General features: G+C 42.9%; 1 protein-coding gene and 1 pseudogene across 3 annotated transcripts in view; one reads left to right on the top strand and one right to left on the bottom strand.

Annotated features, from left to right (window-relative positions):
• Positions 1–5,731: 5,731 nt before the first annotated feature.
• LOC148049385 (homeobox protein Hox-B5 pseudogene) lies at positions 5,732–6,279 on the bottom strand (annotated as a pseudogene).
• Positions 6,280–8,246: 1,967 nt separating this feature from the next.
• The window catches only part of HNMT (histamine N-methyltransferase), a 31,909-nt gene continuing 14,362 nt past the window's right edge, over positions 8,247–25,793 (top strand). Inside the window, exons 1-4 of one of the 3 annotated variants that reach the window (XM_014076399.2) lie at positions 8,247–8,331; positions 8,605–8,680; positions 19,557–19,700; positions 21,411–21,463. In XM_014076399.2, coding sequence (XP_013931874.2) covers positions 19,570–19,700; positions 21,411–21,463 — 184 coding nt within the window. In that variant the 5' untranslated portion in view covers positions 8,247–8,331; positions 8,605–8,680; positions 19,557–19,569. Of the gene's footprint in view, positions 8,332–8,604; positions 8,681–19,553; positions 19,701–21,410; positions 21,464–25,793 lie in introns of all 3 variants that reach the window. The other 2 variants (XM_014076400.2, XM_014076401.2) reach the window with 2 other exon arrangements.

The following is a 25,793-nucleotide window of genomic DNA, read 5'->3' as shown; positions in this document are numbered from 1 at the left end:
TTTTGCAGTTGAAGACATCGTCCCATCCACCAAATGAAGAGAATAGAATGGGATGGGATGGGATGGAATGGCATAGCATGGCATGGCATGGGATGAAAGGAAAGGAAAGGAGGGGAGGAGAAGAGAAGAGAAGAGAAGAGAAGAGAAGAGAAGAGAAGAGAAGAGAAGAGAAGAGAAGAGAAGAGAAGAGAAGAGAAGAGAATAGTGTTGTGGCCCACTGGGGGCTAGCAGAGCTGGCCACAGAGTCGGACAGTGAGGAGGTTGGGGAGGAACATAGGCCAGTTCTGGGGGTTGAGGAATGCTCAGATGAAGATTCTGCATTGGAGGCAGAGAGGGAGTTAGATAGCAGTGAGGCAGAACAACAGCTGGAGCCTGTTCCCAGTGTGTGCATGCACAGAACTGCCAGAAGATAAGAATAGCAATAGCAATAATAATAACAGTAGACTTATATACCGCTTCATAGGCCTTTCAGGCCTCTCTAAGCGGTTTACAGAGTCAGCATATTGCCCCCAACAACAATCCGGGTCCTCATTTTACCCACCTCGGAAGGATGGAAGGCTGAGTCAACCCTGAGCCGGTGAGATTTGAACCACTGAACTGCTGATCTAGCAGTCAGCCTGCAGTGCTGCATTTAACCACTGCGCCACCTTGGCTCCTAGAACAACTAAGAAAGCAGGGTTGACTTAAGAGTAAAGCCACACCTTGCAGGTGATTGACCCCTCCCAGGAAACAAAAGAGGAATGAACAGGGAGAGGGTTTTTGCAGGAAACAATTCGTTCATTCGGTCTGGAAAGTTCTATTTGTGATTATAAGAGACTCTATGCCAAGTTTTGCTTTGCCCTATATTTGGAAACTAGTTATCTGCAGCGCTCTAAATGAGATAAGGTGGGTGTGGATAAACACTCCTCTGAAAGACTGTTTGCTAAAGCCTTGCTGGCTGTGAATGAAAGGAATTCACAGTCGTGTAAATAAAAGAGTTTTTGTCACGACCAAGATTGTACTTCTTGCTTTCTAAGGAAGCCTGGATCAGAATAAAGAGAAGCTAGGCTACAAATGCAGTAGAGTAGAGGAATAGACCTGGTCTTATATTTTTTTGGCTCCAACATAAGCATTAGGGCTTATTTTCTGCAAAACAAGGCATCAGGGTGATTATCCCAGCTGGATGCCCCACCCCCTGATGCGTACACAAGGGTGATAAGCACGCAGAAGCCAACGGTGTCTGGCAGCAGCTGCTACCTTCTGGCCACTTGTTCAGCACACTTTGGGGCTGTGCAGCCCATGCAGAGCAGGTGAGTTGATTACATCTCCAAGCAGCAGATGGAGGCAGAGGTGTGTGGGTGGGTGGGTCCAAACATCTTTCGGCTTGCCTGTGTCTCACATGGAGCATCGAGATCTCCTGCTTTCCCCCCGCACCTCTGCCTCCATCTGCTTCCAGTGCAGTTGCATAAAGATAAGCCTCCCATGGTCAGCTGCCCACTACAGCCCACCAACTCTTGGTTTTTCTATCACCCACATAGCGCATCTGGATCATGTGCCTCCTACCCACCTCTGCCTGCTGCTTGGACAGATAATCAACTCATTTGCCTAGTGCGGGCTATGGCCGGATACCGTTGGCTCCCATGCCCTCACTGCTCCCTGTGCTGGCAACACCCATCCACACCCTGCCCAGCTGATGTTGACCTTAACAGGGTTCGGTCCTGTCCCCCCTCCTGTTTAATATCTACATGAAACCGCTGGGTGAGATCATCCGACGGCACGGGATAAAATACCACCAGTATGCGGATGATACGCAGCTGTATCTGTCCGCCCAGTGCCAACGCAATGAAGCGGTTGACGTGATGTGCCAGGGCCTCGAGGCTGTTAGGGACTGGATGGGGGTTAACAAGCTTGTACTCAATCCAGATAAGACCGAGTGGCTGGTGTGTTTCCCTCCTACTAATTGGCCAAGTGTTCCATCTCTCAGGCTAGGGGGTCAAACAGTACGCCCCTCAGACAGGGTCCGCAATTTGGGAGTCCTCCTGGACCCACAGCTGACTTTTGAACACCACTTGTCAGCTGTGACCAGGGGGGCATTTGCCCAGGTTCGCCTGGTGCACCAGTTGCGTCCCTACCTGAACTGGGAGGCCCTCACAACAGTCACTCGCGCCCTTGTGACCTCTAGACTGGACTACTGCAACGTGCCCTACATGGGGCAGCCCTTGAAGAGCATTCGGCGACTTCAGCTTGTCCAGAATGCGGCCGCGCGAGCGATCGTGGGTGCACCTCGGTTCACCCAAGTAACACCTATCCTCCGCGAGCTGCACTGGCTGCCTATTGGTCTCCGGATACGCTTCAAGGCGCCAGTCGTCACTTATAAAGCCCTTCATGGTATTGGACCTGGGTAATTGGCCTGCTGCCAATTACCTCCACCAGACCGATTAGATCCCACAGAGTAGGCCTCCTCCGAATTCCATCCGCCGGCCAGTGTCGACTGGCGACTACCCAGAGGAGGGCCTTCTCTGTGGCTGCTCTGACCCTCTGGAACGAACTCCCCATGGAGATTCGCACCCTCACCACCCTCCAGGCCTTCCGCAAAGCCCTTAAAACCTGGCTGTTCCGACAGGCCTGGGGCTAAACAACCGTTGCCCCTATCTCGAATGGCATGATTGTTGCGCTTTTTAAATTATGTATTGTTTTGTGTTGGTGTCAAACTGTCTGTATCCCCTTTCCCTTGTTCAAGCTGTGAGCCGCCCTGAGTCCCCCTCAGGGAAAAGGGCGGCATACAAATGAAATAAATGAAATGAATGAATGAATGAACTAGAGATTATTTTTGGGGTAGGAATAATATTAAGAGAATGCTAAAAACCAGGCTAGGTCTTATTTTGGGGGAAACATGATGGAATGGAATGGAATCCACTTGTGTTCTATTTTCTACCTCTGTCTCCTGCTATTTGCACAAAAGGGTTAAAGTTGGAATAACCAAAGGTCCCTCCTATAAAACTGTCCATGCTAATTATATAACCACACTATTGTTTCTGGAAAGTTCTGTGTCTTGTGATATAGATAGAGAGATACAGATAATATAAAAGAGTGATACTAAGTTAGAGAACTTAGAGAAGAACCTTGTTCTTCTCATCTCCCTCTCCCTGCTTTGCCCTGCATTTTATCCTGCATGAACAAAAAAGTTCATGATGTTTAGTAAATAAACATTTAACTCTATTATGCTAGCTATACAGTGCTAGCTGTGAGCTTATTTATTATTTATCAGTTTTTTAAAAACCACCTATCTCCCTAAGGGACTCTGTGTGTAGAAAAAAAATCAGACTATAAAAACTATATATACAAGTTGAAAATCAAGGATAAGTTAAAAACCAGGGTAGAATTAGTTAAAACTTTGTTAAAAGCTGGGAGTCAGGCCTTCAGGGTGTTAGCCAAGCTCACAGCTGTGTGATCCTTTCTGAAGAAAGGGCGCAGGGCCATGTTTTAACTCCTTACATCTCCTCTGATGCCAGAATGTTCTTCAGAATAAGAGCAATAAACATAATATGTAGCAAACCTACTAGGATTTAATAAAATGCCCAAGAAAGTCTTAGAATGCCACTTCTTGTTAGGAAAACTGACTGGGAACTCTTTAGAAAAATGATTGAAAACATTGACTGGAGTTGTAAATTTCAATACACAATCTCTTTTTTTAAGTCTGTCCACATAAAGCCATTGCAGCTTGAAATAACTCCAGCTCAAGTAATTACTGCAATGTTAAGAGCCGTAAAACATAGTTGATATGAATGGGATTTCCATAGAGATACTATGCAAACACCTCCAGTTGCCTTTTTGAGTATATCAGCCAACTCAAATGATTCCAAAGACCAAAGCAAACTGTCTCTGTGAACCAGTGGTGGGTTGCAGCCGGTACACCCCGGTATGGGTGTACCAGTGCCTGCCAGGAGCACTGGGTACCGTTCCGGTATGGTGCTCCACAGGGCCCACCTGCCCCCCCGCCCTTCTTACCTGTATTTGAGCTCTTCAGCACTCCCATGCATGCACATGGAGTGTACGGTGCCTGCGTGAAACTCTGCTCAGCAGCTGGAGCGTCACAGAGGCAGCATGGAGATGTCACAGAGATGTCGCGGAGGCGTCATGGAGCGTCGTAGGAGGTAAGAACGCTTGTGCACACTGCGCTGTGTGTGCAGGTGCTGCACGCATTCATGTAATGGACGCCGGGCCCTGTTGCACTGTACCGGTTGCAACGGGATAAGGAACCCACCACTGCTGTGAACTGATGGTTTTGAGGTAGCAGTTTTCATCAGCAGTGTATATTTCAACATGTTTAAGATTGAGAGTGACATTTTGAATGGTTGATGCTATCTTTTGCGAATCCACCATATCACTTATATAAACTGGTTGTAATAGGCAATAAAGGGAATATATGAGCTCAATGTATTCCCGATTCCCTGTTTTTTCCCCTACATAATGACTCTGGAAAAAGATTTTCTTTGCTTGCTTAGAATTCCTTTGCTAGCCCTTTCTGGCACTTTTATTCTCTGCAAAAAATGAGAGTGGTTTGCAGTTATGTTACTGTTTCTACAGTAACCTTTTGAAGCAGAGTCTCACAGATCAGATTTAAAGAGAAGGAAGGGAAAACACTTCATTTTGTTGGCAGCTTCTCTTCAAACACCGGAGGAGTTGCCAGGAACATAATGCCAACATACATGTGTAGTTGCCATCTGTCATTAAAATTGGAAGCTCTAGATCAGAGTGTCAAACTCGCGATATCACGGCGGCATCACATGACGTATTGGTAGGGTGACCAGAAATCCCGCATTTGGAGGGACAGGCACGCCTTCTCATAATTTTTCCCGCGTCCCGGGCCATTCCCAAAAGATTCCACTTAATTTTGGCGCCTTCTTCGACTCGCTCCCCCGCCCATCCGTTGCCGCTCGCATGGGCGGGGTAGCATAGTGAGTGAGCGGGTGGATGGGTGGGGGAGTGAGCTCGCCTTTCCATCTCCACTTCTGGACAAACTGTGGGAAAGCCTCCGCAAAAAGAGCCACCTGGGGCCGCCGCTTCTTCTCTGAACTCAGAGTAAGTGACGGGTGGGGCGAGTGAGCGGGCAGATGGTGGTGGGATCGCCACCCGCTGCACTGCAGCTGACTCACCCCGGGCCGGGCTGGCTGGGAGGCTTTGGGCATCCGGGCAGGAAGAGCACGGAGGAAGGCAGAGCGGCGCTCAATGCGACTCTGCTACTTCTGCTGGAGGAGCCCCTAGATAGGGAAGGCAGGCGGTGGGGCGGAGCAAGGGAGCGCAAGCAGCGTATCCCAGGCTCATATGCAGACGGAGCTCTCCAGGGACAGGAGCGCTGGAAAAGTGCTCTGCTCATGCACCCACGGGGACGGAGCACGCTCGCTCGCTTGCTCCAGCCCTGCCTACCAGCACGTTAAAGTGCCGGCATGACTTTGAAGGGCTGGCTTGCCACTTGCCTTCCACGTCGGCCCGCACGGAAGGCAATCCAGCCCTTCAAAGTCATGCCGGCAGTTTGGAACTCGGCCGCTGTTCAGCGAAACATCTTTCACTGAATGGCGGCCAAGGGGCACGCTAAAGTGCCGGCATGACTTTGAAGGGCTGGCTTGTCACTTGCCTTCCACGTCGGCCCGTGCGGAAGGCAATCCAGCCCTTCAAAGTCATGGCCGGCAGTTTAGAACTCAGCCGCCATTCAGTGAAACATGTTGGGTGGGAGACAAGAAGGGGGCAGGCTTTATGCGGCCGGCATGGAGGTGGTGTTCGGCTCCGTCTGAACTCGGGAGCCGTTGTTGGCTTGAGAACCGCTCTCTTCGGTTCGCGAGGACGCGCTGGTTTCGTCTATTTCGGCAAACGCGGTGACGCTAACTGCGCCGACAGAAACTACTGGTTGGCATGGGAGGACCCGGCTGTCTTGCCTCCATGGCTTTCGTTGACACCGCCACTACTGGTGCTGCTTGTGCAAGGGAGGGATTCGGGACAGGACAAGGAGCAGCTGAACGCCTCTCTTAACCTGCTTTCGAGCGCTGCCTGGGCAGAAAAGACGCGAGAGTTCTCCCCAACCGCTCCAAATTGGCTGGAGGAGGAGGAGGAGGTGGTGGTGGCTGATCCGCTGATGCTCAGATCCATTCCATTGTATTTGTATCCCCCGTAAGAGCCGGCGTGCATGTTGCCTGGATCTCTATAGGATCCATCCATGGATCTGCCGGCCCCATAATTTAACAGCTCATAGTCTGGGGCATTAGGGTAGCATCCTGAGAACAAATGTACAAAGTAATAACTCATGTGGGTTTGTATCTTGGAGGGCTTGATTTGTGGGGTTTGTTGTGGTTATAGCCGCCGTGCTTGAGAATTTATGATATATTAATGAGTTATAGCGGCGGTGCCTCCCCCTCCCCCTCCTCCGCTAGGAACACCTCAGCTGGGCAGGCAGGGGTGCTCAGCTTTGCCAGCTTCAGCTCAGCCGCAGCGTCGGTCAGCAAATTTTAAGAAGAGGCACTGGACAGCTGCTTGTCTAAAATGGATAGGATCTCCTGCTGGAGGGGGTGGAGGACTAGAAGATCTCCAAGGTCCCCTCCAGCTCAATTCTGATTTGACCAGAGCCCTGGTCAACAGTTGCAACACCGACATTGTGGAATGAAGGTTGCAATGGCCATTGCAAGCCACTAAATGGACTTTCCAGCCCCTGTTGTCTTTCTTAGAGAAGAATGCAGAATGCCGGAGCTGGAGGTCATCTAGTCCAACCCCCTGCTCAAGCAGGAGACCTGATACCATTTCAGGCAAACTGTTGTACATTATCTTTTTCAAAACCTCCTGTGATGGATCACCCACAACTTCTGGAGGGAAGCCATTCCACTGGTTAATTGTCCTCACTGTCAGGAAATTTCTCCTTAGTTCTAGGTTGCTTCTCTCCCTGGTTAGTTTCCATCAATTGCTTCTTGTCCTTCAGGGGCTTTGGAGAATAGGTTGACCCCTTCTTCTTTGGGGCAGCCCCTAAAATATTGGAAGACTGCCATCATGTCACTCCTAGATCTTCTTTTCTATAGACTAGAAATCCACAATTCCTACAACTGTTCTTCATATATTTTATCCTCTGATCCCCTAATCATCTTTCTTGCTTTTCTCTGCACTCTTTCCAGAGTCTCCACGTCTTGAGACTGATTGATTGGTCGATCTCAAGTAGCTTCTATCCACCTCAAAGCCACAAAGTGTTTCCTCCAGGCTCTTATCACAGATCACTTATGTTACTAACTTATCAGCTGCAGTTATTCACTTAAGAACTGTGGCAAGAAAGGTGGTATAATGGGCTTAGTGACAACAATGGCATTGTAAAAAGTGACTGATGACCATTTTTCACACTTAGCGACCATTTTCACACTTAGCGACCGTTGCAGCATCCTCATGGTCATGTGATCAAAATTTTGATGTTTGGCAACAGTTACAATTTATATTTGTAAATTGTAGTTATGTTGAAATAAAAAAAATTACAATACTATTTTTGCGTTATATGAAAATTTTTGTTGCTCCGTATAAAATTTGGGACTTCCCCCCTTTGCTAAACTGGGTGTGGGTGTGGCCAGGGCATGACACATCCGGCCTGTGGGCTGGGAGTTTGACAGCCCTGCTGCTTTAGATGGTGATCCAGCACATTTCACTCACCAAGTGTAAATGACATGATCAGAGGCTGGAATCTGCTCAATTTGGTTCCCACTCTTTACTGACTGCTGCATCTCCTGCCCTTTCCCTGCTGCTTTGATCTGTCAGATGGGCTATTTTGGATTAAGGATCTAGTAGTTTGCCTTCAGTTATTTTCTTGACAGGTAACACATTTATTTATTTATTTAGATCTTTTTTTAATCTCACCTTCATTATTTTTACAAATAGCTCAAGGTTGTGGACATATCTAATATTCCTTCCTCTTCCTATTTTTTCCACAATGACAACCCTGTGAGGTGGGTTGGACAATGACTTGCCCAAGGTCACCTAGTTGGCTTTCATAGCTTAAACAGAACTAGAACTCATAGTCTCCCGGTTTGTTGACTGATGCCTTAACCACTACCTGAATATTTATATAGATAGGTTTTATTTTTCACTGTACTTTTAATTGTTCTCTACGAAAAAACACTGAATCATGTAAACTCTTACTTGAAACAAGGTATTGGGGAGAGGGAAGGGCTGTAGATGGAAGTAACAGAGCAGAAAGTTAATGTTTACACTTTTTGAAACTATTTAAGCATTCTGATATGCGGCTTTTTTTTTTTTTCATTTTACTTTTTGCCTGGACAGCAGAATGTTACAAGGTCGGGGGAAAAAATAAACCCATATTCTGCTGTGAAAGTAAGCACATTTTACTTTTGAAATTAAATGCCCGAAGCTGTATTCTCTTCATACAGTCATAAAAACAAGCAATGTCAGGATTAACCCAATTCAAAAATGAAAGTGGAGCAAGAGTTTTCAGTGTTCAGCTCCATTCAAGACCAGCCAGTTTGTCACCAATTGTTTTTTGTGTGTGTTGTTGTTGTTCAAAGCAGAAATCCAGTACTTGCCAAGACTGGGCTTCTGTGGGTGGAGATAGATTTAGCCTGTAAAAATGTACTTTGTCTGACACAGAATTCATTTCCTGCAAACTATTGTGACGTTTCAACAAATTGAAACTAGCAGCTCTGTAAGGACGAGACTTCTACAGGTAAGTACTAATGTTTGCAAATGTTGGTTTTAAAAGATAAAAAACTAAACTGAAACCAACAATGCATTTTTTCCTAAAACTCTCTTTTTCTTTCTCTGCTTTCTTGCCTACATTTCTATAAATAGGGAATCAGATCTAACTCCGTATTTTGTGTTCTGTACTTTGAGCTATAATCCTGTGCTTGGAAATGAAACACAGCAACAGCTGCAAAATTCTTCTAAATTAAGACTCCTAGTGTTCCTTTGGACCAAAAAATCAATGTTGCATATTTCAGTCCATGACTACTGGATTACAATTATCCAGTGATTTAGTTCTGAGCTAATTTGAATATGGCCTGGCTGTAAAATATTTGGTATACATTTGGATTAACAAAATATAATATTCATTGCCATCCTTGCCATTAGAGATCATTGCTAAATATTGTTTTGCATGTTTACATTTATATTTATAAGAGCCCTAATGGCACAGAAGAAGCATGGTGGTGCAGTGGTGAGAATGTAGTATTGCAGGCTAATTCTGCTGACTGTCAGCAGTTTGATCCTGACGGGGCTCAAGATTGACTCAGCATTTAATCCTTCAGAGATCAATCAAAGGAGGATCCAGATGGTTGGGGGGCAAAATTCTGACATTTGTAAACCACTTAGAGAGGGTTGTAAAGTACTGTGAAGCAGTATATAAGTCTGTTAGTGCTATATTACCTTGCATTTATATAACACATCAGACATGTGCTCCATGTGGCTAAAGTTAGGAAGCAAAGACAAGAAGTCTGCAAGTAAAATTATTGTTGCTATTAATAATACATGCAGCCCGATTTTTAAATGTAAACTGTGGCAGACTAGATTAAATGTGCAAAGATGTAAAAAAAAAAAGAAGCTTTGTTCATTTCTTTTGCCTCAAATCAAGAAATATTCAAACTCTGAATCATATATTAAAATAATCAAAACCATTTCAAATGTCATTCACTTGAGTCTTCCCAGAGACTACTTAGTAAAAGAATGTGTAAACATGGGCAGTATCATTGTTTAGAAGGGCTATTTATTCACCATGTATTGTGTAGGCTATGAAGTTTGCTTCTCATATATTTGAACTCCTTAGTGCAGTGTTTCTGAATCTTGGCAACTTTAAAATATGCAGATTTCAACTCCCAATTGCCAATTTTGGAAATTGAAGTCTATATATCTTAAAGTTGCCAAGGTTGAGAAACATTGCCTTAGGGTATCATATAATTGTGATGTGTGTGTGTGTGTGTGTGTGTGTGTGTGTGTGTGTGTGTGTGTGTGTGTGAAATGTTCTCACGTGCTATTTCATCCATTTCATTTCTCCAGGAACTTTTCCATTGTAAAAGCCTAACCAGGGGTGGGTTTCAAAAATTGTTCGAACCTACTCTGTGGGCGTGGCCTCCTTTGTGGGAGTGGCTTGCTGCCCATGTGACTGGATGGGAGTGGCTTGCCACCCATGTGACCAGATGGGAGTGGCCTGCCACTCATGTGACCTGGTGGGAGTGGCCAAGTTGATGTTATTACTAGATATTACTAATTACTAGATATTATTAATATTACTAGATCATTATTAATGCATAGATAACTGCGGGACATTACACACCCACCCACACCCACACCCACAAACTATGACAGTGCTAGGAAAACACCAAAAAAATACCCCCCCCCCCCCAAAAAAAAGACTGCCAATGAAACCAGTTTTTTTTTCCTAAGCCTAAGAACAAGAAAGACAAAGTCACTGGAATAAAAACCATCAAGGCAATGTGGAAAATTATAAAGGACAGGCACTCACAGAACCATCAACCACCTCAGAATTACCTAAACAAGGAGGGTGAAACACACTGCCTTGCAACAAACCTGGCCTGCCCATAGAAAAGCAGCCACTTTGAGACACATAAACCTGGTCTAAACACTTAAAAGCAACATATTGCATCACAAATAAAACATTTGCAAAAAGGAATAACATTTCTTGTAATAAACATTCTATAAACAATAAATAAATAAAAATTCCCTAAACTAATTAAAAACTACCACGTTCAGAGAACACCAAAGGACCCCACAGTCCTCTCCCTCCTTATCTTTTTCTTTTTTGTCCTAACTTTCTCCTCCTCCCCGCCCCCCAACCCCACTCTCTTCTAGCACTGATGATGTTACCAAACTAGGAGTGCTGGAGAGGAGCTCTCACAGGGTGAAGAGCTTCCCGCTACAGGCACAATCTATCTGCAGCTGTAAATGACTGCAAGCAGCAGCTTCAGTCACCTGCTCGCAGCTGACAGTTGCATTTGGGAGCGGAGGTGGTGGCAGCAGAAGTGGGCACAGATGGGATGTCCCCGCTTGCTGAGTAGAACGAGGCGGCGGGGATGCATTGTTTCAGGGCACCCAAAGCGCAGGATCCTCTGAGTGTAGCCCATTCCCCTTCCCAAGAAGATCGTTTTCTTTTTAAAAACGCCTCTGCAGACGATCTTGAAAACCTGCGAGGCATTCCCCCACCCCATTTCTGGTTGCCTGTAGCGTTGGAAGCTTCCACAGAGAAGCTTCTGCAGAGGCATTTTTAAAAAGAAAACGGTCTTCTTGGGAGGGGGAATGGGCTGCGCTCCTGGTTCTGGGGATCCCCCCCAAAAAAAGACCAGTTGCCTATCTCTCCAAATCTTTTTCAGGATTTTCTTTTTAAAAATGCCTCTTTGCAGACGATCTTGAAAACCTGCGAGGCATTCCCCCACCCCATTTCTGGTTGCCTGTAGCGTTGGAAGCTTCCACAGAGAAGCTTCTGCAGAGGCATTTTTAAAAAGAAAACGGTCTTCTTGGGAGGGGGAATGGGCTGCGCTCCTGGTTCTGGGGATTCCCTCCCCAAAAAAAGACCAGTTGCCCATCTCTCCAAATCCTTTTCAGGATTTTCTTTTTAAAAACGCCTCTCTGCAGACGATCTTGAAAACCTGCGAGGCATTCCCCCACCCCATTTCTGGTTGCCTGTAGCCTTGGAAGCTTCCACAGAGAAGCTTCTGCAGAGGTGTTTTTAAAAAGAAAACAGTCTTCTTGGGAGGGGGAATGCGCTGCGCTCCTGGTTCTGGGGATTCCCCTCCCCCCAAAAAAGACCAGTTGCCCATCTCTCCAAATCCTTTTCAGGATTTTCTTTTTAAAACGCCTCTCTGCAGACGATCTTGAAAACCTGCGAGGCATTCCCCCACCCCATTTCTGGTTGCCTGTAGCCTTGGAAGCTTCCACAGAGAAGCTTCTGCAGAGGTGTTTTTAAAAAGAAAACAGTCTTCTTGGGAGGGGGAATGGGCTGCGCTCCTGGTTCTGGGGATTCCCCTCCCCCCAAAAAAGACCAGTTGCCCATCTCTCCAAATCCTTTTCAGGATTTTCTTTTTAAAACGCCTCTCTGCAGACGATCTTGAAAACCTGCGAGGCATTCCCCCACCCCATTTCTGGTTGCCTGCAGGCTCGGAAGCTTCCGCAACTTCACAGTAAAAGAAATTAAGAACTTCTCTCGCTCGTGAGATTTTCTTTACTGTGCAAAGTCTTTACTTTAAAACTGCAGGCTCCCGGGGAGGGGGGCAGGGGGAAATGCTGCCCATATGTCCCCTTCCAAAGCAACCTTGCAGGTTTTCAAGATCATCTGGAGAGGCGTTTTTTAAAAAGAAAAACCCTGCAGATACCCAGCGACAGGGGCTAGGAGCTAGGAACCCGGAAGTTAATTACTTCCAGGTTCACTGATGAACCGGTTTGCACGAACCAGTGCGAACCGGGAGGAACCCACCCCTGAGCCTAACCCTAACCCTAACCCTAGCCAAGAGCAATGATCCTCCAATAGCTAGACAGTAGCTATCATTGGAAACTGCATAAAGATGGAAAATTGAAGTACCTCTAGCTTGGTGGTCTGTTTTGCATTTATCTGTCTGATCCCTGAGAAAGTGTCCTGTGAAGTAGTAGAACTTACTCAGCTGCAATTTCTACAAAATATCCTCTTCCTCTTGGATTTGGTTTAATCCAGAGGTGGATTCCAACTGGTTTGGCCCGGTTCAGATGAGTAGGTAGTAACTCGGCCTGCCATGCCCTTGAACCAGTTCTCTCAGTGGTGCCGTAGGTGCTGCCATCTTGTTTTTTGTTTCTGCGCATGTGCGAAAACATTTTTTAGTACTGTGCACGCGTGCATAGCGCGCATCAAGCATGTGCACATACACAGCACATCCCTGAGCGAACTGGCAGTAGCAGCAGCCAAAACCCATCCCTGGTTTAATCCTTTAATTTCTTCATGTTAGTGATTGCATCACCATGAATTAGGAATATTTAAGGAAGATCTAACCTTGGTTACAAGAGCAACTGTCTCTAAATATGCTTCTAGAATTCACATTATGAATTCTAAACTGACTTCAATTGGACCATCCTAGTCACTTCTTTCCTGCATTAATTTGCCCAACAATTCTTTAATCAATTTGCAGGAATGTTAACTGTCAAGGTGGCTTCATATTGGGATGCTAGAAAGACAAGATACAACCTGCGCCTTTCAGACAGGGTTACCAGACATCCGGCAAAATATTTTTTTTTGTCTTCATATCTGGCAGGCAAATAAATTTAATAAATAAATAACAAATAATGGATTACTACCTTTGGGCTGGCTTGGCTGCTACCAGAAATTGACAAAGCCATAATCATCTATGAACACTTTCCCCCAAGATGGTGGCATGCGTAGATGCTGCAGCTTTGAGCTCCTGGTGTCACAGTGGAGTGTGTGTGCAAAAACTAGCAAACAATTTCATTGCATACATGATATATAATGACAACAAAGGCTTTGAATAAACACCAACTAGCAGTCAGAAGACATGATGGAAACTCCATAATTGCCATGGGAATGGACAGATTTAAGCATAGTTTCAACTGGTAAACTGTGAGCATCCTAAACCAAGCGAAAATAGAAAAACACCAGGTAATTTCTGGAAGCAGGAACTCAGACAAATCAGCCATCAACAGGCACCTACAGATAAAGAACATTTGCATACCTTTCAAAAAAGACAATCAAAAAACTAAAAAAGGAAACAAAACATCTCCTCACCAGCAATCAGCACCCAGATAAGCAGAGATTAACACCAGGATTGACACTAGACTAATAGTCTACCACTAGACTTAAAACAATAGGAAGGAAACAAAAATCAAGAAACTACCAATTCAAACAAACAAACAAACAAACAAACAAACAAACAGTAAACAACAATCTAATCAAGGAATCACCAAACTACTTCCATCAATAGACAGAGCAAGCCACTTGTATATAAACAGAGAACAAAGTCCATTCCCTTCTAGCACTGATGATGTTACTTGGGTAATGAAACATCTGCAAGAAAATGATCAAATTTTAGAAAGTACCAAAGGCCATAATCAGTTATACTCTGAAGGCCTTTGCATTCTAAGCCTCTAGCACATTTCTGTGACTGAAAAACTCGTCTTTCTGATGCCAGGAAAAGTAGTTTCATATACTGTACGTATAGACTTCAGTATTTATTTAATTTTTTTGCAGTTTTTTGCTGTAATTTTTGTCTGGGATGCTGACAAGGTTAAATAGTTAAACTGTCCTCTTTAATGTGTCCCACCATTTGTCCTCTTTTCCAATTTTCTATGTCCTCATTTGCCTGTTTGGATATCTGGCAACCCTACCTTCAGATGTACTAATGGTATAGATTTCCAAATTCCCAGCCAGTTACACCATTGCAGATGTGAGATACTACCGGTTTAACAACCAGTTTGCTGAGTGTGTGCTTTGCGTGTGTTGTGCGTGCATGCACAGTTTAAAGAAGATTTACCTTCTGGATTACTGTTTGGGAAGGAAAACAGCTGAGGCGTGGCAATTCAGTCTGCCGTGCGACTCAGCTGAGAAAATAAAGATAGGTAAAGCACAGGGCGGGTGGGCCCACTTGCTCGTGGGAGCAAACTGGTTCACTCCCAGCTGACCTTCAGAACTACCAGTTCACCCGAACCGGTAGAATTCCACCCCTGCACTATTGCCATGGTGACTAGGGATCAAGGAGATTATATTGTAGTCCCCACATAGATGATGGACATTTAGTCAGAGAAGATTGAGACAGATAATAATACTGTGTTCTTTGGTTGCATTTGGTGTGTGTATTGTTTAAACTGCATGAGGAATTCCGGGCATGCAAATGGAAATGTAATTAATCTTGCCACTTTTGCTTTGAATCTGCCTTAGCCATTGTCCAAGCTGTTGTGAATATTGAGTTCAGTATTTGTGACTTCTCAGACAGAATCTGCTGGCAAGGCAATTATTAAGTTGAAGGTTCAGAGGAAAATGCTGACATGGGCCTCAGAAATGTTAGATGAGCAACGAACCTGCTGACTGAAAAGGACTGGTAGCAGAAGGCCCAAGGGGATGGAAGATGAGGGATAATCTCACTCAAGATCTCAAGAAATACAGTACGGATAGGTATATTTTATCAGTAAAAGCAGAGAAAAGAAACAATAGTCCTGACTGACTGAGATCGAAGTGAAAGGATCACTGAGAATCAGGGGCGGGTTCGGGCTTGTGTTACTGCTGGTTTGCTGCGGGTGTGGGCGTGCTTGATGCATGGTATACACACATGCGCAGTAGTAAAAAACAAAATGGCAATGGTGCCGCTGATAGAACCGTTTCAGAGGAGTGTCTGGCCAAGTTACTATCTACTCAGTTGAACTGGTCCAAACTTGTAGGAAGCCACCTCTGCCAAGAATGTGTATCATAGAATGTACTGGATTAAAAAGGCATGGGGTTTTCTTTTTTTCTTGGGCTGGTTGAAAGAAATAGAGAACTAAGGAATTTCAGAGTGAAGCTTTTCAGAGTTTTTTAAAAATTAATTTTATACTGCCTTTATTACTTTTTAACAAGGCAGCAAACCTTTATAATACTTCTTTGTCCTCCTCTTCCTCCCCTCCAACAACCCTGTGAAGTGAGTAGGGCTGAGAAAGAGTGAGTGATTGGTCCAAGGTTGCTCAACTGGCTTTCATTGCTAAAAGGGGACTAGAACTCACAGTCTCCTAGTTTCTAGGTCACGAGCTGAACCACTACACCAACCTGGCTCTTAAATACTTTAAATAATAGCTCCATAGGAAGCAATTATATCAGACGTTTATGATATAATAAGAGTGACTTAAAAAGTTCTCTTAAGCCAGGTTCCCTACTACCATATTTTTCGGAGTATAAGATGCACCTTTTCCCCCCAAAAAGAGGGTGAAAATCTAGGTGTATCTTATACACTGAATACAGCATTTTTGGCCTACCAAAACCCCACCCCCTGTGCAAAAATGGACGTGCAGATGGTTTGGGAGGCTTGCATGGTGCTCCTGGGGGGCTGGGAAAGGCAAAAACGAGTACAAAACAGGCTGGTTTTGCTCGTTTTTGCCCCCTCCCAGACCCCAGGAGCATTCTTCAAGCCTCCCAAAATTATGCATGCCCTTTTTTGGGGGGTGGGGCAAAAAAACCGAGACGTGCAGAGGATTTAGAAGGCCTGCAGAGTGCAAAAACTTTTTTTTTTAAATTTACCTCTTCAAAATCATGTTGCGGCTTATACTCTGGTACATTTTATAGTCCGAAAAATATGATATTATTATCCATTAAATTGGTTTCATACATCAGGTACATCCCTGCTTCCCTTTTTCAAAATCAACTGGATGCTACTCTTTGCTGAAGTGTGAATAATTGGTAACTATGAGCCCATGAACAGTTGGCCGAGTAGTTATAATGGTGGAAATGGATTGTTTGCTATGATGGCCCTCCGGATTCTTGGAATCCAATAATGGTTGAGGATTAAGGGGCCTTCCCAAGCTATGAGAAAGTGATCTCATTCCTATTGGATCTTCATTTTGTTGGAGGTGGGTGGCTTGTAGTCTATCATCAAGCTTAGTGAATGATGAAGAGTAATGACTGCTTGCTTAGAGTTAAATAAAGATAAAGTAGTCTAAGCATCATCAGTATTTTTATGGCACCCACTCCAGTGTTCAGACATGAATCCCACAACATTCCCAGGTGTGTCCCAGACCAGATTAAAATGTATTCCTAATTTTATTAGAAAAATAAAATAAAAATACAATAAAATAGAAATGATATTATTTTGGAAACTTATTCAATAAGCATACATTTAATGACCAATCTCCCAAACTTCAGGCTTGTGACTCAGGAAAAGTCTTGCACAAACTTGTTTCCTAAGTTAAATTGCAGCAGAAAAGATAGGGCTAACAAGATGCAAGATACTAGATTTCCGAACAGGCAAAAGAGGTCATGGATAATTGGAAAGGAGCAGTCCACACTAAATTGAATGTTGCATTACTCAAACTTGCACTAATTGTGACCTACCTGTACCTTTTCCCCAAGTGACCGGCAGGCAGGTGGCCTTGCACTGTTAGGTGACCTGCTCCGTACTTCAGAGTTTCCAGCGCATGAAGGACTATCTCTCTCCAAATCAGGTGGAATGAATTCCTCTCCTTCCTTAAAAAAAAAAAAAGATTGAATGTCCTCCCTCCAAAAGAGGTTGAATTTATGTACCTGTTGAGTTTCAGGCTGCTTAAGGTCCATGATCATTACTAACTTTCTAAAGTTGAAAAGTTTTGCAATCATTCATAATTCAGAAATTATAAATAAGGCAAAATACATAAAAAATACAGGGGGCAATGAAAGTGAGGGGGTGATTCAAATGACTTTTGTTACACAAGTAGTTCTTGACTTATAACTACAATGGGCGCCAGAGAATTCATCGTTAAGCATTGTGGTTGTTATGTTAGGCAACATGTGACCACACTCGATTTTACAACCTATTTCTGATGCAGTTGTTAAGCGAATCACCATTGATTAAGTGAGACATCGCATGATTGGGACTTGCGACTTTTCCTGCCACCTTCCCCAATGACTTTGCTAGTCAAAGTTGGCTGAGAAAATCACAAAGGCTGACACTATGAGGGTCATAAGTGAGAGGACCAGTCATCATTGTTTTCAGTGGTATCATAACTTTAAAAAAACAATGCTGAATGAGTGGTTTAAGTTGAGGATTGACTGTAATGCTTTTCTTTCTTTTCTTTTTTTTAACTATTTTCATTTTGTAGCCCACACATTTTAACTTGGTTTGGGAAAAGCCATTAAAAAAGCAACAACATTTTTTTCCCTTATACGTGGGAAATCGTATACGTATACGTATCATAAATTAGAAGGGACATTTCAGGGAGGTGAAAAGCCTGGCTGTAAGGTGAAGAATATAATTTGCATGATAATTTAACGGTAGGCTGGGAGGAAGCTGAGAGTGGGAAGAAGATAATCTATATATCTAACTGTGTGTGTGAATAGGCAAACACCCAGACACAAACACATTGTAAAAAATTCAAGGGCCTATAAATATACATAAGCGCTGAAAACAAACGGTCCATTTGTAATAATAAATGCAATGATAAGTTTCCTCTAATGTATTGGTTATCTCCTGTTGTGTTGATGTATTAATATAAAAATAGATTATTATTATCATTTGATTTTTCTCCTACCATTCCTTAGATATATAACTCAAGGCATCCAACATACCTAACACTCCTCCTATTTTCCCTACAACAACAACCCTGCAAGGTGGGGTGGGTGAAAGAGAGGGACTGGGTCAAGACCACCCAGCTGGCTTTCATTTCATTTTAATTATTCCAAACCCAGATATATAAGCAAATATACCTGTGTGGTTTCCTACATTAAAATACAACATGAAGCGTCCTTTTGGAGTGTATATTGCAACTAATAATATATTTCTCAAATTGATCATTATCTCCACCATCAGTATTCTCCCCTTCCCATCTTCAAAAATTAAGTTTTCTTGTATCATCTTTCTATAATGCTATTTCCTTTTTGTTTTGGTCAGCCAATGTCGTATATAAATTGCCTAGTTTTACCTGTTCCAGAAATTTTCTATGTTGCTTTCTAATATGTACGTCCTGTAAACATATAATGTTCAATTTCAATTTCTCTAATTTATTAAATGTTCTTCTTTTTGCTGAATTTAGTCTGTTTATATTGATGGAGATTACTTTTATTTCTTCCTCCATGCCTTATTGATTTATAGATTTAGTTGATCTAGTCATTCTTAGCTCCCTCTGCTCCTTCATCTCCTTGGTCCTTGCTCCTTGCTCCTTGCTCCTTCTCTTAATGCTTTCTCTTCCTGTTCTTTCTCCAGCTCCCTTTGATCTTTCTCCTTAGCTTTCTGGCATTTAGCTCCTCCCTCTTCTCTCACCAGCCTCTTTAAGCAGGATTTAGTGGTCCCTGTTTCTATTTGAATTTGACACCTCTGTATCCAGTGGTCTACAGTATAATATTCTGATAGGATGGGCAGCAATCACTTCAGAACAATGCCTCAGGCACCACTAAAACTTTTTAATTGAGTTTTTTCCCCTTCTCAAAAATGTACACTATTGTAAATTTAACTTTCCCCTCCTAAGATGAACCTATTATGCTTTTTCAAATGCCCAAGGGATTGCCAGGATAAAACAGAATTTGAGCTAATCTTAAACTGGTCCTACAATATCCCCTTAGAGACACAGAGCTACTGTATGTTCCAAAACATTTCTGGGTAGAAATTCCTTATTATTACTTAGATTCTGATTCTGTTTTCAAAAGAGCCATGCTGGGCACTTTGTTCTGCAGGCAGCCAAGATCTTGTGGCAAAATCTGGCAAAAATGACAACATGCTGTTTGATCAAATGCTTTCCTTACTTGCTTTACTTGCCTTAAGTAAGGCCTTAAGCCTTGTAACGCTCTCAGAGGTTGGATTGAAGCTGTTCTTACTTTTTCCATCCCTCTTCCTTGTCTCCTGCCTTTCCAAAATGTGAGCCAAATAAGTGTACTTTCTGTTTCTTTGACATCTATCTTTAAGCAGGTTGGTGATCACCATGGCCATGAGAAGCTTGTTCTTGAATCACAGTCATTATTTTGAAGCTTTTCACATCTTCCTCAAGAAGTCAACAGAACATCAGTGCATGCTGGACTTCATTCAGAAAAAGCTGCCCCAATTAATATCCAGGTAAAATATACGATAGTCATGTTCTTAGAAATATTTGATAGATGCTTTCATACATGAGATTGATGGAAAAAGACTAGATCAGTTATGGCAAACCTTTTCAGCACCGAGTGCCCAAACAGGAACACACATTCAGGTGCATGCATGTGCATGCGCCAGAGTGCTAGAAACCTGAAGACCAGCTGGCCGGTGAGCATGCACAATTGCACATGCTGACAAGCTGGTCTTCAGGTTTCTGGCATTGCATGTGCATGCGCGCCAGCCAGCTGATCTTCACACGTGCTGGAGCACAGGAAACCTGAAGACGAGCTGGCTGGCACATGTATGCCTGTTTTTGGGGTGTTTTCAGGCCATTTTTCAGGCTGATTTCAGGCTGTTTTTTGGACTGGTTTTCAGGCCATTTTCAGACTGTTTTCATGGTGCTTTGGAGGTATTTTCAGGGCATTTTCCAGGCCATTTACACGACACATTTGGGTTGCTTTTGGGGCCAAAACCAGCCCACAAATGGCCCAAAAAAACAGCCTGATTTTTGGGCATTTTTCAGGCTGTTTTCCAACACTTCAGCACCCACAAAGACCAGCTGGCCAGCATGCATGAAACCAGAAGAGCAACTGGTGATGGCATGCATGGCATAGGTTCGCCATCACGAGATTAGATAATCCCAGATTAGAACTGGTTTGGTTCCAAATTTTTGTTGTGTTTAAGTTTTCAATTGGTTGAGTTTTATAATAAAATATGATTTTATATGTCTTTTAATTTTTGACTGGGAGGTGCCCTGAGTTAATTGAAAGGTGACTGGCTATATAAGTCAATCTGAGTGATCTTTTAATGTATTTAGTTGTGTGCAATTTAACCTTTCATTCCACTTCATCCAACCCACTTCTTTTCCTTCTTTTTTTTTAAAAAAAATAGTGGATCTCTCTAACACTATTTGAAATTTCCATCAATATATCCCATTAGCATTTTATTTTATTTTTTTACTTTTTTTGCTGGTTGACATGTTCATTTAAAGGAGCTGAAAAGACTTACTGCTCTTGTTTGTCTGGTACGTAGTTCAGTTTAGGTTTAAGCAGTACATGCTTATCTCTCTCTGATAGACCAAAGTCACTGAGACTTTGGGGATGGGGGGACGCAGTGGATCAGTGGCTAAGACGCTGATCTTGTCAATCAGAAGGTCGGCAGTTCAGCGGTTTGAATCCCTAGCATAATGCCGCATAACAGGGTGAGGTCCCATTACTTGTCCCCACTTCTGCCAACCTAGCAGTTCGAAAGCATGTAAAAACTATAAATAGAAAATAGGGACCACTTTGGTGGGAAGGTAACAGTGCCCCATGTGCTTTTGCCGTTTAGTCATGCCAGTCACATGACCTTGGAGACATCTTCAGACAGGGCTGGCTCTTCAGCTTTGAAATGGAAATGAGCACCGCCTCCTAGAGTCAGGAACAACTAGCACACATATGTGGGGGAACCTTTACCTTTATCTTACTTATCTCTCTCTGATAGTTCAATGTCACTGAGACTTAAACTTGTTCCTAACCACAAGTCTGCAGTCCATCTACATAGCCCCATCCCGAGCACCCTTAATGAGCCACATCAGGCTGGAATAAAAGACTGGGGTATGTGTGTGCCTAGAGCACATCTAGAAATGTGCTCAAAAAGTCCCTGAACTTTTTGAACAGCTTTTGATGTTATGAATTTGTCCTTCCCTCCTAGCATCAGTAATGGAAAAACTGAAATCAACATTCTAAGTGTCGGTGGTGGTTCAGGTGAGTCGAAAACACAAAGGTATTATTTAGCAATCTGAATTATGAATGCTGTTACATATGTAGGGTATTATATTGCATTCATGTACTTGGAGGAATTTAGAAATAATTGAAAATATACCTCCTGGCAAAAGGATGTTCTGCAATGTGGGGATGAATGGGCAAAAAAGAATCAGATAATGAGAATAATGTGAAAATTAAACCTATATATAGAATCAGATACTCTCAGATACTGTGTTTGTTTCATATAATTCTGCAGAAGACTGGAATGTTGGCTAGCCCCTCCGCGCAAAAGAAAGAATGGGATGGGGCTTTTCAATTTCTTATTCTGTGTTTCATTTTCTTTGTGACAAATGACTTTTTGAGCATATAAGAAAGGCCTTCTGGATAAGGCCAAGACTCATCTTAGTCTAGCATTTTGATTCTCATGATACCCAGCCAGATTCTGTGGGACTTGCAGCTTCTCCAGGACTCACATTTTCACTGGTGAAGGCCAAGTGTGTGGGAGCTTTTGCTCATCTTCAGTCGATACAATAGTTACAACCCAGTGGTAGGATTAATTTTTTTTTACTACCAGTTCTGTGGCTGTGGCTTGGTGGGCATGGCATAGCTTGGTGGGCGTACTTTGATGGGCGTGGCAGTGGAAGGTTACTGCAAAATCCCCATTTCCTCCAGATCAGCTGGGACCTGGGAGGCAGAGAATAGATGGGGGTGGGGCCAGTCAGAGGTGGTATTTACTGGTTCTCTGAACTACTCAAAATTTCCGCTACTGGTTCTCCAGAACTGGTCAGAATCTGTTGAATACCACCTCTGTTACAATCCTTTTTGACTTAGGGTAACTTTATAACAGTGATTTATACCCTTATGACTTCAGGTTTAGACGAATGTAGCACACTTTATGCAGGGTTGCTCCTTTGAATAAAGTCTAGAAAGCAAAGTGCAATTGTATAAAAGATAAGGATCCAGATGGTGAAGATAATGAGTCACTTTAACATATAGCCCCAATGATATTGTCTGCCAATAGGTTTCTAAGCAACCATCTGGTGTTCACCTACATACCCCAGCTCCTGTTTACATGCAGGCCCCTTTCTTCTAACTGGAATATTCCTATTCCGGACTATCATCCCAAGAGTGAACGTTAGGGACCCAAGCCCACTAACTAACTAACTAACTAACTAACTAACTAACTAACTAACTAACTAACTAACTAACTAACTGGGGTAGAGTTTGGAAGTGGATCTTCTTAGTGGTAGCCCCAACACTTTGAAACAAAATACTCCCTGAAGTTCATTTAGCCCTCATCTTGCAGGCTTTCCAAACAGTGTAAACATTCTTGTTCTGACAGGGGTTTGAGCAGTACTGATATTAGGTGAGGGGTTTTTGTTTTTGTTTTGTTTTTAATTACATTTTCTCCCAAACTTTTGGATTTATTGGAAATTCAGAGATGCTTGAGTTTGCTATCTATTTTACTACCAGAATTTATTTTTATTTTATTTCATTTTCAAGTGATTGACTCATTACGACTTAAGTCATAAATTACTATGGAAACATTTAAAACCAAAACAACAACAACCCCGGAATAGGAGCAATTCAACCTTAAAATGTCTTGCCTTAGTCACAATGAAGAACTCAGCCCATGCTGTAGCAGTAAAAAGAGGTGCTGGCATCCTTATTTATTGACCTGGCTTTTTTCTTCTGTTTTTGGAATGGTATGGGTTTTGTGGTTAAAAAGAGCAAGAAAGGATGCTTAAATGTAGGGCTGAGACGAAGACATGGGGCAAAATGGAGAAGGGGTGTTAACTGGTTTCTATGGATAACATAAGGGATGTGGTGGCTCAGTGGCTAAAACACTGAGCTTGTCGATCAGAAATGTCAGCAGTTTGGCAGTTTGAATCCCTAGCACAGAGTAACGGAGTGAGCTCCTGTTTTACTTGTCCCAGCTTCTGCCAACCTAACAGTTCGAAAGCATGTAAAAATGCAAGTAGAAAAATAGGGTCCACCTTGGTATCAAGATAATAGTGTTACATGTGCCTTTGGTGTTTAGTCATGCTGGCCACATGACCATGGAGACATTTTCGGACAGCACTGGCTCTTCGGCTTTTAAACGGAGATGAGCAGCACCCCCTAGAGTTGGGAATGACTAGCACATAATTGTGAGGGGAGCCTTTAGCTTTACCTTTACCTATGGATAACATAATTCTATGCATACATTTTCTTGGCTCAAGAGCTACACTACATGTTGTGTAATAGATCAAGGATCTCATTCTGAAAGTGGTAGAGCCAGGACACAGGTATGTGTGTGTGTGTTAAGGAATGTAATGCATACCTGAAGACTCTGCAAGACTTTTGCCCATTAGCCTCTCTCTTCAAAATAGCACCAAAAGGGGGCTCAATCTTTTGGAGAGCTGCCATATTGATCAGGACAGGCCACTCTATTTTTCACTCGTGTAAATCAATAATGAAGAAAAACTCCAAACCTCTCTTGCTATGAACCAAATATTTGTCCTGCTGTCTTAAAATCAATAACTCTAATAATTGAGAATCATTTAATCAATGATAATCACTGAAGTGGACTGTTTAAATACCATACTACCATACCATACCATACCATACCATACCATACCATACCATGAAACAAAAAAAAACCAACAATGGAAAAAGTCCTAGTGATCGATTAAATCTGCCCTTTGAGGGTTTTTTAATTTTAATTTTATTTGTTAAGTTTTTGTTGGGTGATAGATACGTGTTTATTCCAAGTATTTTAACTCATTTACTGATGATTGACCTACTACCTCTCTTGGAAGTTGGTTCCAAGTTTCCACTATTCTTTCTGCAAAGTAATACATTCAAAGTGTTATCATGCCATGCCATACCAATTCAATTTTGTTATGTTATTCACTGGATACCACCAAGCAGAAAGATTGCACGACTCATGAAGACAGTGATACTTATTTATAGCACTGGTGGCTGATAGCTGAAAAGTAAGAGGCAAGTAATACGATTTCAAATGATTAAGAAACTGGCCAGAATTGGCTATTTTATAGGACCAGATGAGCTCCATTATCTGATCCCCATTCAGCTATTAGTGTCTGTGGTAGACTACTGGTATGCAGCAAAAGTCATGCTAAGAGTAACGGGACCTGCATCTGATGATTTAGCCCAGCTCCTAGGTCCTTTGTTCAGTATTTATTTTTTAGTGGCAAAGTCTGGGCAAGAAAGAAGAAAATTGAGGGTCACATGTAGAATGCTAGTTGCTCAATGTGCTCCAAAGTTTTGACACAACTCTTATTAATGTGAATGATTTTTAAAAAAACATTCCAATTCTGCTACTGAAGAAACCTTCCCGGCTGTTCATTATACTAGTGTTAACTTTGGTATGGAAAAGCTTGTGAGAGTAAAATGCTACATTATCAAAACTAGGAATGTAGGATAGTGGTGGGATTCAATTTTTTTTTTACTACTGGTTCAGTGGGCGTGGGTTGGTGGGTGTGGATTGGTAGGTGTGTCAGGGGAAGGATACTGTAAAATCTCCATTCCCTCCCCACTCCAGGGGAAAGGATACTACAAAATCCCCATTTCCTCCCAATCAGCTGGGACTCAGGAGGCAGAGAAAAGATGGGGTGGGACCATCAGAGATGGTATTTAACGGTTCTCCAAACTACCCAAAATTTCCGTTACCGGTTCTCCAGAACTGGTCAGAACCTGCTGAATACCACCTCTGATGTAGGCGGTCTACCTTTAAATGGTCATTTGAATAATGAAGTGGTGTCCTTCCCATCTATAAGAAAGTGTGTTCTGCTTATAGCTTTATATCTTATTAATGTGGACAACTCCATCTCCTTCTAATCGCTGAAGACATTTATTGTGTGGTAAAATAGTGACTCTACTTTGAACAATCTATTTCCTTGAAAAGTTTAATTGGTAATTTAATGGCAAACATAGTGGTAGCCCTTTAAAGGTAATTGCATCAGAGTCCTTAAATAATTTCTAGAGCTTTAACTGATAGTTGTCAATTGATTTTCAGGCTGCCAGAGAACTGGCTCCGAAATGCCCCAAAGCCCTTGTTTGCATATAAATAACTAAATGAACTCAATTAAGGTAGATGATTAAATTACAAATCAGGAGTTTGAGGTGAAGAGGAGCTTTTAAAATAACCGAGGGCAATGGATTGGTTTCTTGTGAATGGGGATGGATACATTACCCATTTGATCAATAAAAATACAAGATCTCCAGATGAGTCAATAACAGCTCTAGTTATCCCAACCAGCTTGACCATATTGGCTAGGAATGGTGCACTGGAAGAGCACTAGGCTACCTTAAGATAGTTCAATAA

The sequence above is a fragment of the Thamnophis sirtalis genome, unplaced genomic scaffold (genome assembly GCF_051295495.1).
Source record: "Thamnophis sirtalis isolate CommonGarterSnake01/CBP01778 unplaced genomic scaffold, rThaSir2_p1.2 scaffold_1, whole genome shotgun sequence".
Taxonomy (NCBI): Eukaryota; Metazoa; Chordata; class Lepidosauria; order Squamata; family Natricidae; genus Thamnophis; species Thamnophis sirtalis.
The sequence above is the reverse complement of the archived record's forward strand: the minus strand, read 5'-3'. Positions and strand labels throughout refer to the sequence as shown.